This window comes from Cervus canadensis, chromosome 32, assembly GCF_019320065.1.
Source record: "Cervus canadensis isolate Bull #8, Minnesota chromosome 32, ASM1932006v1, whole genome shotgun sequence".
NCBI lineage: Eukaryota > Metazoa > Chordata > Mammalia > Artiodactyla > Cervidae > Cervus > Cervus canadensis.
In genome coordinates, this window is record NC_057417.1 from 16,410,118 (window position 1) to 16,425,542 (window position 15,425).

The 15,425-nt window shown below is 37.9% G+C and overlaps 1 protein-coding gene across 6 annotated transcripts in view; it reads left to right on the plus strand.

Moving 5' to 3' along the window:
* TNRC6A (trinucleotide repeat containing adaptor 6A) overlaps window positions 1-15,425 on the plus strand; it is a 96,323-nt gene that overhangs the window by 44,484 nt on the left and 36,414 nt on the right. For 4 of the 6 annotated variants that reach the window (XR_006267107.1, XM_043456481.1, XM_043456482.1 and 1 more), the window contains exon 5: window positions 6,144-6,536. The exons of the other annotated variants lie outside the window; for them this stretch is intronic. Coding sequence is in view for 3 of the 4 variants with exons in the window: in XM_043456481.1 (XP_043312416.1) it covers window positions 6,144-6,536 (393 nt within the window). In the remaining variant the exon portion in view is untranslated. The remainder of the gene's footprint in view (window positions 1-6,143; window positions 6,537-15,425) is intronic. 6 annotated transcript variants of the gene reach the window in all.

The following is a 15,425-nucleotide window of genomic DNA, read 5'->3' on the forward strand; positions in this document are numbered from 1 at the left end:
GTAAAAGAGTGAAAACAGTGTGGGGTGGGATCAACAGTTAAGAAGACCAATTGGGCTTTTGCATGATTGAATTGATGAGTCTAACCTATTCTAAGTCTTGCCATTTCTTATTTTACAGCTTCATAGCTTCTTTTTCTACCTGTATGTTGAAAGCTAAACCCATATTTTTAGTTCAGACTTTTACTGAATTCCAGAATCATCTTGCTTCCAATCAGTTAGCATTTCTATAGCAATGGTTTTCATAGTTTATCTGAGGACACATGAGAGGCTCCCTGAAGCTCTCTTGCGACCCACAAGGTTAAAGCTGTTTCCGTAATAATAGAAAGACTTTATTTGTCTAGTTCACTTATTCTCTCATGAGTGTGTGGCGAAGTCTTCTAGAGGGTACATAATGTGCAAATCACGACCAAGTGGATGCAGAGGTGGTTGTGAGAATCCACCTGCCTTCTGTTAAGCCAGATGTTAAAGGGATTTGCAAAAATAAAAAACAATGCATGCTTTTTTTTTTTCTTTTTTTGGGAAATAGTTATTTTTTTCGAAAAAAGAACTTTTAATATAAAAAGGATTTTCCTAATGATTTAATAAATATTTTTTAAACTTCTTTAATTTTCTAGCATGGTAAATATCTATAGGTGTAACACACATAAATGAAAGATTTTTGGTGTTCCATATTTTTTAAATTGTAAAGGGGTCTTGAACCAAAAAGTTCAAGAATGGTTGTCCTACAGTAATAAACCTAACAACAACAACAAAAACCAGTTAAACTCGTTCTTTCACACATACATCCCAGATTTAATTTTTTCTCTATTTCATATCTTTGTAAATGGTACCACTCTGTACTCAAATTCCAGGCCAGAAACCTGGGGTTCATCTACCTTTTTTACCTAAATGGTAATACTAATCACTAATGTTTATTGCATACTAACCATGTGCCAGATACAGTTTTTATTAATAATTCTTTACATCTATTATTGTGTTAAAGCCTCACAAAAACCCTACAGGTGTAGGTATTAATATTTACCTTTATTTTACAGATGAAGAAAAGGTACAGAGGGCATAGATACCTTGCCCATGGTCATGTAGCTCCCAAGTTTCAGAGCCAGAATTTGAATCCAGCCAGTCTTTTGAACCTGTACTTCTTTGTTCTGTAACAGTTTATATAGGACAGATACATGTTTCTTGAGGACTTTATTTACACACACACTCCCTGTTAAGTCATCTGGGCCAGGTGCTTTTTTAGAGGCAGATCTTGGAGGATCTTTTAATGCCTTCCCCCGTTATTACACCATAGGATCTAATACTCCTCTGTGAGCTCATTTTGGGAAACTACATTTTGTAGAGCAGAGGCTGGAAAACTATATCCTGCAGGCCAAATCTGGCCCACTGCCCGCTTCTTTATGTGAAGTTTTGTTGGAACACAGTCACACCCGTTCATTCACGTGCTGTCTGGAGCTGGTTTTTGTGCTACAGCAGCGAGTTGAGTGGTTGTAACAGAGGCTGTACAGCCTGGAAAGCCTAAAATGTTTACTGTCTGACCCTCTACAGAAAAGGTTTGCCAAGCCATTAGTCGGGTTTTCTGTTTTATTGGTGTATATTACACATACTATCTTGTCTTTACAGTCTCTCTATATATGAAGTTATGTGTTTTTCCCCCGGTACTATTTATATTTCTTCTTTTATTTCCCCCATTGTTTGGGATTACTAAAATTTTGTCTGATGTATTAGTGTTAGTGTTGGTATTCAATCTTATGCTGTGCCCTATAACAATTTGAATAGCTTTTGATTTAGAGATATGTTTTGTAACAGTGTGCTAGCTTTTTAAAAAATGAAGTATGCATGGTAGTTTTGATCAAACTATCTGATCCTGATGGATGATTTAATAATTTCATTTCTTTTGTGCTAATTAGTCTATTTTTTCTGCCTCTTCTGGAATCTTGTGGTAAATAATTCCCTCCTCTAGTTTTTCTAATTATTTATAAGTTGAGCCTAAAGAAATATCTTAATTTTAGAAATCATCTCATTTTTTACATTTTTAAAAAATTAGGTTAACTGATTGTTTACTTTTTTCATAGAATCATGCCTTGGATTTATTGGTTTACTGTTTTGCATTTCAAAAAACTTACTGAGTCAACAGTGTAAAATATTTCAGATCAAAATGTAAAATTATAGCATATATTGTTTATAGTCTTTTAAAAATATTTGTGTCATATATTTAAATCTTTATTTGCTTATTGATTCACATTAAAAGTCATTGGTTTCTGTTTTTACTGATTTCTTACCTCTTCTTTTTGTTGGATTTTTAACTTGAGTTTTTTTCTTCACATTCTCATTCCCTGGGTTAGTCATGTCTTAAAATTTATTGTGTGTATTGTTTTCATGATTTTTTTTTTTTTTTGATAGCTCTAGAGTCCTGGTATTTATTTCCTCTTCAACTCAAGATTTATTTGAATAAGGCAGTTTTAGTTGCTCGTTTTTCTAGTGTGATTACATTGTAGTCCAGAAGTATCATCTGTATTATTCCTACTTTTTATAATTCATTGATATTTTCTTTAGTGCTGAATGGTATGTGTATGCACTTCCTATTTCATGAGTAATTGTCAAAAAAGGTGTTAACCTGATTTCAAGGTGCATGGTTTTGCCTTTTTTTTTTCCCCCAGTTTTTCTTTTCTGTCTCCACTTGGTTTACATTTTTTGATATTAAGATTTGATATATAAAGGTTCTTAGCTGGTTATTTCTTTTTAGTTGGTTTCTTTATCAATATGCAAAATCTTTATAATGCTTTCCCTTTGAATTTTTAAAGTCTGCTTTCATCTAAATTTTGTTAGCACTTCTTGTTAGTGTATCTGTCTCTGTACTTTTTTCCACCGGTTTTCCTGAATTGTTTTGTTTCAGGAGTGATTTTTGCAAAGTGTATTCCTTAAGTTTGTTTTTTCTTTTCTTAACCCTTTTTATGGTCTTTATTAACTAGTTAATTTAACCATTCACATTTTTATTGTGATTATAGATATTTTGAGGCTTATGCTTGGCATTTCATTTTGTATTTCATGTTAAGCACAATTTTAAAATAATTCTCTTTATTGCATTTTCTGTGTCTATTGAATGGTTTTGTCATTTTTCCCTCTTCTGATGGTCTACATATTTACTGACATAATTAATCTGAACTTTACACGTAGACAGTAGCCAAAATCACTCATATTTATTTCTGTTACCCAGCAGCTCCACCCATACCCTGGCACACCTACATGCACTATTAGCTCCTTTATTCTTTACTGAGACATCCCATGTTTACATCTGAGATTTTACTTCAGATTATTTAGTTTTATAGTCAGTAGTTACGTCTCAATGTTTTTTGCTGGCGTCACTGAAGTTTTCTGGCCCTAGAGACTAGTATCTATCATTTCAGCCTCTTTTTCTTATGGCACTTTATTGATGAAAAATACAGGAGTTCTTTGAATTTTTGAGGTAAGTGTGGGGTTGCCGGGTGGCCAGTGTAATACTGCTTCTGAACCCCTGCTCACTTCTGCAGTAGCTTTAGGGTTCTTGTACATGTCTTCATGTCAGTTATCTTCTACTTTCTTGAATGTATTAAAGAATACTTCCCTGTTGCTATCTCACATAAATAACATCTTGTTTGGGTATTAAATTGTTTTCACAGTCTTTTCCCTTTAGGAATAAAGTGGTGGACAAACTTACTTTTTAGCAGTGGGTAACTGTAAAACTTTAAGGTTACATTCAATTGCCAGATACCATACTGAGCTCAATACTCGGCATGTAAAAGCGGATTTAAGAGTTTTTATGTGCCTTATAATATCATAATTAATATATATTTGATCCTCTTGGTTTCAGATATATTTTAGAATATTCTAGTTCCTTATTTTCCTCACGACAAAGGAATATACATTATTGTTAATATTCTAAGAGCATTAACTTGTTTAGTGGGACAAAATTTTCATACATCAAGTAATTAGACTTAGAATACACTGGGCCCAAATTGTTAATAAGAGGCTTTTCAGTCATCAAAAATAGATGGACTTTGAAGCAATAGTTGGAATATTTGTAATCTAAGGAATTCCTCCTAAACTACAGTTTTTTTGTATTACTTAGAGAAGTCGAAGTCAGATTTTTAAAAAATAAGAGGTCAAGATCATATATTAGTGTAAGTATCAGTAATATAAACTAAATCCTCCAGCTGTTCAGAGAAAGAAGACAATAGTGAGGCTAGACCATTGAATGAGAAGCAGCTGTAGATCTGAGGGCTTGTAAGAGGAAGTTGAGTGACTTGGAAACAGTTTAGGTAACCAGTGGTTTATCACAGAATCATATACATTGTAGGCATTTGATGAATCTTTCTTTTATTTGGGCTGCAGTAATGGCTTCTGTTTACTGAGTGTTTACATTATGCTAGGTATTAGACCAGCACTGTCTATATCATAGACAAGGAAAAAGATACAGAAATAACCTAGCTCGTGAGTGGTGAGGCTGTTTTAGTTTTAGGCCTGTTGCTCTTAACTCTTGAAGTTTTCTCAGTGTCCTCACCAATCACATGGAGATGAATCACTGTTTATTTGACAGTGGCATCTGCAAAGCTGATTAAATTGCTACAAAAATATAAAGTGGTATTGTGCCAGTCATTAAAAAATAGACACTAGGTATAGGCATTTTATTGCAGATTTGGTTCCAAGCCACTGTGGTAAAGTAAATATTGCAATAAAGCAAGTCACAAATTTTTTGGTTTCCTAGTGCATATAAAAGTTATGCTTACTCTGTCCTATAGTCTAAGATATTTAGTAGTATTATATCTTTAAAGAGTGTACATACCTTAATTTAAAAATAATTTATTGCTTTAAAAGTGCTAATCATTAGCTGAGCCATTGCGGGTCCCAATCTTTTTGCAGCAGTAACATCGAAGATCACTGATCTTAGTTCATCATAACAAATATAATAATAATGAAAACGTTGGAAATAACTGTGAGAATGACCAAAGGGTGAAACAGACTGACAAAGTGAGCAGATGCTGTTGGAAAAAAAAATGCCGCCAAGAGACTTGCTTGATGCAGGGTTGCCACACACTTTTCGTACAAACATGCAGTATCTTTGAAGTGTGATAATGCAAAGCACAGTAAACCAGGGTGTGCTGCCTCGCCTTATGTTTGGTGCTCTGTAAACATTATTAACATACTCAACCTTAGGATAGCTCTCTGAGAATAGGTGTTACGCTGTTTCACAGAGGAGACCACAGGCTCGGGTTTACACAGCTTGTCCAGGGACACAGTTTTTTAAAGGCAGCACTGGGATTGAAACCTGTGGCTGTCTGGCACCGAAAGTTCATAGACCGTGCTGCCTCTCTCTAGTTTTAGAGATTGGGTATATTTTCCCTGGCTTAGAGGATTTCTACCAGTTTACTTATTTAATCTCTTTTAGGAGTCCAAAAATTCACTGTCGTTTCCAACTGTTTGTACAGTAGACAGATTGTTGTTTCTCCAATTTGCTTAAGCAAGCATATTCAAATTATTTCTCTAGTTTAGGTTAGTCTCACAGATTTCATCGTATGATCTTTGCATTTTGTCCCTCTTCTGAATTTTTCTTATTTGATTCAGATTTTACATTTTAATAACAAAAAACAATGTTAACTTTGTCTTTTTGTAAGGGAACTAGCAGGATTATTTTCTGCCCTTACTCTTGTGTTATCTTTCAAAGATGAAAACTAGAGATCAAACACATTAAGAATGAGGCAAATTCAGAACAGTCACACGGGACTTGAGGATTCTTTAGGGATTACCAAAACTTTGTCATCTTTGTTCTTTTAGTTACTGTGAGTTAGAGAGTTGTATGATCAGTGCTTGTTCTCTAATCAGAGATAACAAGGGAGAGAGGTGGTGAGCTGAGCTGTCATCCAGGACAGGGAATGCTGATAGCTGTCCATTCCTTTATCGGATAGGTAGGTAGCTGAAGTCAAAACCTGATGCTTGGCAGTGATCCTTCCCGAGAAAACTTGAGCCCGTGAATGAAGATACCCCTGCACACATAAAGAGCCTGTTCCTTTAGGATTGTTTTCCTTGGGGCCTTTTTGCTTAGATGGCTTGCAATGGAGGTACACTTTACTGGCTAATCTTTTCCACCCCTTTTCTTTTGTTGGGATTAGTGCCAGAACAGATAAAGCCCAGTGTAAGCCAGCCTCAGCCTGCCAACTCTAATAACGGCACTTCCACAGCAACCAGCACTAATAATAATGCCAAGCGAGCCACAGCCAACAATCAGCAGCCGCAGCCGCAGCCACAGCCGCAGCAGCAACCGCAGCAGCCGCCGCAGCCGCAGCCGCCACCACAGGCCTTGCCTCGGTACCCCCGGGAAGTTCCACCTCGATTTCGCCACCAGGAGCATAAGCAGCTTCTAAAGAGGGGTCAGCATTTTCCCGTCATAGCAGCAAACCTGGGATCTGCTGTTAAAGTGTTAAGCAGCCAGTCAGAAAGCAGTGCTTTAACAAATCAACAGCCACAAAATAACGGAGAGGTGCAGATCAGCAAAAACCAGTCAGGTGAGAGAAGGCATTTCTTACGAGACTCCAACTATCATCGTTAGCAGTGTAGCAAGTTTATAAATTCATGCCTATTTGGTGATGTATTTGTATTCATCAGTATCTGGGTTGTAAAGTAAGAATTCTATGCAGGAACTTGTGAATGGGGAATCTTAAAATGTTTCCTGTAAGTTAACTATCACTCTCCCTTCAGATCTTAACCCATTTTAGTAAACGCTTATAGAGCTAAAGTTACATGCTAACCAGTTGTGCATATTAACTACATTTAATCCTCAACAACCCAGTGAGGTGTCAGCTGTTCTTACCTCTGCTTTTCAGTAGAGGAAACTGAGGCACCAAGACAAGAATGACTTGAGATCAGTTACCACGTGTGGTAAAAAAAAGACCACCACCCATGAAAGTTCTGTTCGGAGCACATGCATTTGGTTATTATCCCAGAATGGCTTTCTCAGCTCATTAATGATGGTGAGGCAGAAAATAAGTCCAGTATGTGATTACAGTCTTCTCAGAGTCCAGTTTATTTCCCTGTGTTCTGATGATTGGTTTGTCCATTCATTTATTGAACTGTTTTGATGCTTTTATCCCAAGCCATGTAGAGAATTGAGGATAATCAAGGTTCCCACACATGAAAGCAGTAGCAGACCAGTAAGCAGCCCGAGTCTCTGGAGCCAAATGGACCTGGTTTTTTAAGCCCTGGTTCCACAATATACCAGCATGTGACCTTAGCAGGTCACTTAATTGCTCCGTGTGTCCGAGTCTCATCTGAGTAGCCTTTCCTAACTGTCCCAGGTAGAGTTGCTCACTTTCTGCCTCTGTGCTCTCTTCCATGGCAGGAACTGCTCTGTACTTTATCATCCAGTATTTCACAGCTAATAAGTAGCAGAGCCGGCACTCACACTGAGATCTGTCTGACTCCAAAGCTGTGCACGTAGCAACCATGCGGTGCTTTGGCAGCCTACTGGATGTGGTAGGTGAGGAGGCAGAGGACACATGTGTGATTTTCTGGCATAGGTAATTAGAGAAGCGAGTTATTGGAAAGGATACAAACTTAAATCATCAGCCTGAGTTAATACTTACCCCTACACACTTACCACTGTGTGAGCTTGGCCAAATGACTTATCAGACCGCCTTTACTAATCTGTGAAGTGTAGCGCCCAGTCTATAAGGTTGCCTTGAGGATTGTGCTATGTGACATGTTAGCAGCTAGTTTAGGGTCAGATATTTAGGCACTGAATGAATTATCTTCCCTGAGACTTTTCTAGAAGGACCTGTGCTTTTCAGGAGGAAGAGTCTGGTTGAGACATGTTACATCTGATGTCAAGCAATTAATAATTTGATTTGAAGTTCCTCTAAGAAGTCAGGTTGGAGGCAGTTGTACTGAGTCATCAGCGTCATTGTGGTTAAGACCTCGGAGAGATGATTTATGCAGCAAATTCTTGAGTACCTACTGCAGGCTAAGCAATGGTGGCATATTTAACAAACAGGAAAGTGGGATAGTAACTTTAGGAAATACATGTTGAATATGCTTTTTTCAGTTGGGGACATGAAAGAGCAAAGCTGTTTTTGAAGTGGAAACAATGGGAGTACAAGAATTTTCTCAAAGATTGGTATGGGTCAAGAAACCCAAAAGTGTTATGGGTATACATTCAGGTGAAAAGAAGCCTAAGATGTGGACATAGGAAGAAGTCTTCAAAAAAGGGGGGCTGAGAAGGAAAGATATCCCGCCTGTTTCTAAAACAAGTTCACAAAGGTGGACAGTGTTAATGTGGAGACTTGAGATGGAAACAAGATGGGTACAGCAATCTGACTAAAATTTAGAATTAAATCCCCAGACAGAATGCAGAAGATGCAAGCAAAGCATTCTTCAAGGGAACCAGACTTGTGCTTTTGTCTTTTTTTAAACATTTGTGAATCCCCCTTTACCAGCATAGTTTCATATTTATGTTAAAATATTTTTTGTAGGTGCTGCTAGAAATGATAAAAGAAACATAATGGAGCGTTGGGTATCTGTTTATTAGAGAGGACTTCTTAGGTCAGTCCTGGCTCCTGAAGGGCCAATAATAAATAATAGTGACAGTAATAATATAGTGATAACCCTTAGGGGATGCTTGTGACCCACACACTGTTTTAACATGTTTAATTTTCATTTTACAGATTAGAAAATAGCCTAGTGATCAATGAAGAGCAGTGTACTGGACAGCATAAATAGCATGAACGATAGCCGAGAAACCTGATAATTGCGTGTTGTGAAATTATAAGTAGTTCAGAAATGTGGGAACACATCCTTAACTGTCTGCGTCTATTTGTATTTGACCTTTTTAGTTTTCTGACCAGAGAGAGGTGATGGAGTAGATTTGACATTTAAATTGATACATACAGTAGCACACAGAAATTTACCTAAAAGTTTACATAGTAAAGATGAGGAGTGCTGGATACACTTGCCTTGGCTTCACGGAATGCATTTCTCATTTATTCACTGCAGTGAAGCGGAGGGCTAGTGTCTAATCTAAATTAGAGGTCACACAACTAAATCCTTCATAGGCTTACAGGTAAGTAGAGTGAAGGATGAAAAGAAGTCACGGCAACTGTGACCAATGTTAATTTTAAGTTTCTTTTGAGCCCTGCGCTGGTCAAACCACACAGCTCTGCAGGTGGAGTTGCCAGTTTGTGGCTGGGCCATGCACACTTAGTGATGGTTTCAGTCATCACTCTCGCGGTGATTTCTTAAAGCCTTAAGGTGTAAGACCCTACTACTCCCCAAATAACCCTTGAATCTGGGGGGACTACTGTGCTTTACCAGGGCTGGTGGCAGTGTTGTTCTTGTGGGCCAGAGTGTCCCAGGTCACATTTTATCATCAGCCGACATGACACATTCAGAAAAATTAAATATATCCATAAACACCCATGTACCCTCCACTGAAATCCAGCTGCTGTCAGTACATTATATGTACATACACATGCACACATGTGCCTTAAGTTTCACTGCACTTCACCTTTATTACTTCTCCAGACAATTTTTTAAAGAATAAGGTAGTCTTCTATACAACTATGACACCACAGTCACCCTTAAGCAAAAGAGGGATATTTTCAGCAGTATCCTGTGATATGTAGTTTGTATTCAGAATTTTGCAGATGGTACCAAGAATGTGTTTTAGTTTATAGTGAGATGCAGCTTAGCACACATACACATACATATACATTTATATAAAATATAAAGCTTTCAAAACAACATTATGCCTTGCATATGAATGAATTCAAATATAGCATTTTGTTTGGTTACTTCTCAGTTACCTACTGTGGGAGAAATGAGATATAATCAAGAGAAAGTACACAGGGGTTTTCTATTATGTTAGTAGTATATTTCCTAAGGTGAGGGGTATGTGAGTGTTTTTGTATTAATGCTATAGATTTTCCTGTGTTTCTTTCTTTCTTTCTTTTTAAGAAACTTAAAGAAATGTGAAGTATAATGGTGAATTACTAAAAATTGGGGCTGTTTTAATGAAAAACTGTTAATATTAAAGTTACCAGAAATGTTTAAAGGTTAAAATACTGTCCATCTACCTGTGCTCAACTGTCTTTTTTTAGTGCAGTAAATGTACATCCTTGCTGTCCTGTGACTTCTTGCTCTAAGCGTGTCCCATGGTCTGTAAACATGTTTAAGTCTTTATAATCTTTAAAAGAAATTCCTTTAAACTCCCATTCTCTTGGGATTATTGTAGAATTTCTCTCTACTTTCTTTTAGAGTTCTTAAAAAAATAATCTATACTTGGACTCTCTAATACATTGCTTCAGTCCTCTGTCATCTGGCTTCTGCTCACTTGATTAAAATAGCTCTTGCTAAGGTCACTGATCTGAATGCCAAATCCAGACTTTTTTATTTTTAATTGTGGTTTAAAAAGCAGACTTACCAAAAAACCTCCAAAAAACCAGACTTACCCATTTTTATCTTAATAGATATCTACGTTTTTTTTTTAAAATCATTGACCACATTCTCCTTTTTAAAGCCCTTTCATTCTTTCATTTTCCTTTGACCAGTTTGCAGACTTTATTCCCTCCCATGGCTTTGTTTCATCTCTCTCCCCAGTTTTAGGTTTCATGTCTTCTGGATGTCTTCAGCTGATGTTGGGCCCTTCAGACTCAACATATTCAAAATTGAACTCAAATTATCTTGCCACATACTGGTTTTTCATTCTGGATCCCATTGCTCGAAAGGTTGGCACCCCCATTCATCCACTCACTCGTCTAGAAATCTTAGAATCATGCTTCACTCTCCCTCTTCTTCATGTCTCACAGGCCACTGGTTTACCATGCCCGGCTGGCTTTAAGTCCAGAACAGCGCTTGGCTTTGCTCCCTCCTCTGCACTGCTCCCACCACTGACTCAGTTCAGACACGCAGCCTCTAGTCTAGAGCAGCAGCCCTGGGAGTGTCTTCTGTAGCTGTGTCCCACCACCCTCACCCCATCTCTCAGGCCAGGAACCAGTCAGAATCCCTGCGTTGCATCCGGTTGTGGTACTGCTTTTGTCTCTAACCGTCTAACCCAGGCTCTCAGGCTGTTTTTATGGGAGGCTGCTACACCTGTTCATTTACACGTTACCTATGGCTGCTTTCCAGCTGCTGCAGTAGAGCAGTCACCACAGGGACTATCTGGCTGGCAGAACCTAAAGTATTTGTTAGTTGGACCTTCGCAGAAAACCTTTGCCAGCCCCTGGACTAGAGATTAGAATAACTAAGGAAAACACTTTTCACTTTCTCACTCAAGTGCTATTTGAAATTGTGCCTCTAAAGTTCTCTCGTATTCCAAATGATAACATTTCATACTTCCTGGAAATGCTGTAAGGCCTTTCTTTCTGGTGAGATTCAAAGTCTTTAAGGCAGAAAGCATATGTTTGGCTATTTCATTTGTTACATGATACATATTTAACTTAGAAAAATGTATGAATTTTCCTGGATCTAAATTCTTCATGAATGAATTATGCAGTTCCCTTGAATTCTCACCAGTCTTTGCTTTACCCCATGTATCTTCTTTCTGAATAGGTGCTGTGTAATACACTGCTATATTCTTTTTTTTTTTTTTCTTTTGGCCATGCCTCCTGGCTTGCGGGATCTCAATTCCCCAACCAGGGGTTGAATTTGGACCCTTGGTAGTGAGAAAGCAGAGTCCTAACCACTGGACTGCCTGGAATTCCCTCCCACTCCACCCCCCTTCTAAAAAAATTGAGATATGGTTGGTTTACAATGTGTTAGCTTCTGCTGCACAGCAAAGTCAATCAGCCGCATGTATACATATATATCCCCTCTTCCTTGCATTTCCTTCCCATTTAGGTCACCACAGAGCATTAGTTATCTATTTCATATGTGTAATATACATATGCCAATCCCAGGCCTCCCTTCCCCCTTTGTATCCATATGTTTGTTCTCTAAGTCTGTGTCTCTATTTCTGTTTTGCAAGTTAAGTTCATCTATACTATTTTTCTAGGTTCTGCATATCCTTTTTTTTTTTTTTTAATATTCTTTTTGAGGTATAGTACTAGAGCTGCCCTCAGTCTTCCTATCATAATTTTGTATGAGAGTAGGGTGCTGGTTTTAGATTTCAGATGTTTTTTTCCCAGTTAAATGCAGCCTTCCAAATCTTGGTTTAAATTTTGTGTTTGCGTTACACTGTGAAATGGAACTGTCCACTTTGCTCCCACAGTCTCACTGCTCCTCCCAATTTCCTGGGGACGCGCGACTGTCATCTTCTGCTTACTAATGTTGCTGTATGTTTATCTCCCAGACCATTTGTAATGATGGATTCTGGCCGCCTTGTGTGTGAGGGAAGTGTATTATTTGACTTCTTTCAATTCTGAAGTAGTCTCTGACTCTGAAATGTTTTAGTTGTGATCACTGAGGAGTCCTGCATTTTTTATAACTGTAGTCAGGCTAATGTCTGTCCACCCCACTCCCCCTTACCACCCCCGACCCCCCATCCCCTCACCCCCCACACACTCAGATTTTTCTATCTAAGCTGAAGTGTTTTTCATAACAAAAAGTGGTCTTTGTGACCTATGGTTGGTAAATGCAGTTTTTTGAGGTCGCCTCTTAATTTGTGTTTTTGGGAAAGTATCAAGTTATGTTCCAGATTAAAAATGGAGTTTTGGCTAATAATTACTGATGGCATCTCTTACTTTCCTAAAATACATGGGCATACACAGCAAAAGGCAGGTGTGGACCATAACCCCCCTCCAAACTAGGTTATGGCCAGATTGTGAGAAAGTTTCACTACCATTAAAGATAATAGAATTGGTTTGCAAAGTGTATTCTGCTGTTTTCTGGGACGTTTTGCTTTTGATGTATTCAGACATTAAAAAAAAAAGAAAACAACCTTACCTTTCTTGTAAGTAATCAAGTGTTTTGTTTTGTTTTGTTTTTTAATGGTTTCTTTGCTTTTAGGTATACAGAATTCTCATTCACAAATTCATGGTTCCATCTTTAACACTTGAATCATTTGGATTTACTTTTGATAGGTCATCTCATTTAAGAAATCTTTAAAAGTATTGAATATTCCTTTTCTTTAGGTGATTTAAAATGCTAACCTTTGGAAAAAAAAAAAAAGCTAACCTTTGGCATATAACCTTAGATAATATACTTGGGCCCATTTCTGGATTAATTTTTCTGTTCTTACATACTCTGATAGGACAGTGCTGTTTAACTAGTGCATGATAAAAGTTTTTAAATCCGCTTATTTGTCTTATATGAGTTTAAAAATTTTTATATCTCTAATCAAATTACGGACTCTTGTTAGTAATTTTTTATAATTAAATTAAACTCAGAAGGAACATTGTTATATCTTCCTATTGAGGAGCGAGTTTATACTTAATCAGGTTATGCGCTATGACCTGCAATAAAATTTAATCGAATATTTTTGTTAACTTTATTTCAAAGCTTCCTTAATACTTTTTGTGGTTTCTATAATTAGGATCCTTTTCCATCCCATTTTCTTATTGATTATTCTTGGTGCATAGGAAAACCGGCTTTTTACACATTAACCCTTTTTGTTTCTTTTCTACTATCTTGACCTCATTTGGGGGTCATATTTCATCAGTTTGTGCTTCTAGCACAAAGTTGAATAGTTGTACTGATGACAGATTCCTGTCTTTTCCCTCTTGTTAGGGGAATGCTGATTATGTTTCAGTGTTAAATCCCAGGTCCATTCCTTTGTTTTCAACTTGGGTAGTTTTGTCTGTCTTTCTCAGTCTTGTTTTCTAATTCCTGTTGAATGGGAAGTGGCAAGACACACGCACGAATGCACACACACGCAAATACTTAGATCAGAATACTTTTGTTACAGACCATGGCTTGATTGTTTTAGGTTTGGAGAAAAGTGGAAGGTTTGGGACTTGCTGATGTTCTGGATTAGCTGTCCACAGGAAAGAATCAAGGATAAATCTTAGGTTTTAGGAAACTTACCAAGATGAAGAAAACTGGCAAAGAAGCAGGCTTGTTTTTTTCCTTTGAGAGGAGGCCCCTGTGGAGTTAACCACCTTTTTGAGATATCTAAGTAGAGGTTTAAAGTAAGCACGTTGTTGTATGGTTTCTAATTTTGCTCTTTATGAGAGAGGTATGGTGGAATGAAGAACTTTGGAGATAGGACTGAAAATTATGATAATCATTGATACACATTAATCAGTGAAAAAATAATGGCCCTCATTTGTATCTGAATCAGATACAGTTCAGAGCAGTTTTAATTAGCCATCATTTAATCCTTACAACTGTGTGACGTAGCTGCTGTTACTGTTCCCACTTTATAGATGAAGAATCCAAGGCACAGGAAGTTTTGAGGGTCTTACTGGTAGTCACACAGCTGGTAAAGAACAGAGCGACTTTTAAACCCAAGCAGGCTGGCTTCGAGAGTTGTGCTCTGCATCACTGCACCAAACTGCCCTTCATAGAGCACTTGTTTGAAGTCAGCAGTGAGCTGCATACTTTACGTATTAAACTAGGTTAACTAACAACCAGGTAAAGAAGTCCGTATGTACTGTGTGTATTCCCGTCTTGCTAGTGTGGTCATGCAGCTACTACACAGAGTCCAGACTTCAGTCTGGGTGTCTCTAGAGTTCCAGATATGTTCTGAGCCACCCCGCTTTTTTACTTTAGGATGAATTCTGATTTTCTCACCTTATTTTCTACAGCCCTTGAGCCTCCATTTCTTCATCTGTAAAGTGAAGGTAATGCCTACTCTAGGGTTGTTTCAAGGATTCAGTGACAGCATTCCACATAACGCATGTGCTCCAGCGTGCTGAATGATATCGCCCGCAGTGCAGGCACTGGTCTGTTAGTGAGACTGATGTTTTTGTGTGCTTTATTTCCTGAGAAAAATCCTCCTCATGGGCACTGAAAGATGAAAAGCTTTCCTTGGAAGCTTCGAACTGCCAAGTAATTTTTAATTAGTGGAAGTCAGAAGCACTTAGAGAACTTCTGAGAAAAAATATATGTTTGATGAGTTATGTATACATTTTTGTCTCTGTTTAGTTCCCCCCCCCCCACCTTTTTGTTGTTGTTGCTGTTGTTACTCTTTCTAGCACTTCACCTTTTGCTGCTTAGCAATTGTGCTTTGAGAAATAATGATGCATGTTGAATCTGATTTTCCATATCAGCAATACCCTAGTGGGCTTTCCCGGGTCCTCAGACAGTAAAGAATCCACCTGCAATGTGAAAGGCCTGGATTTGTCCCCTGGGTTGGGAAGATCCCCTGGAGAAGGGAACGACTACCCACTCCAGTATTTTGGCCTGGAGAAGTCCGTGGACAAAGGAGCCTGGCAAGGTTACAGTCCATGGGGTTGCAAAGAGTCAGACATGATTGAGTGACTTTCACTTCACTATACCATCACAATGAGTGACATTTTACTTTC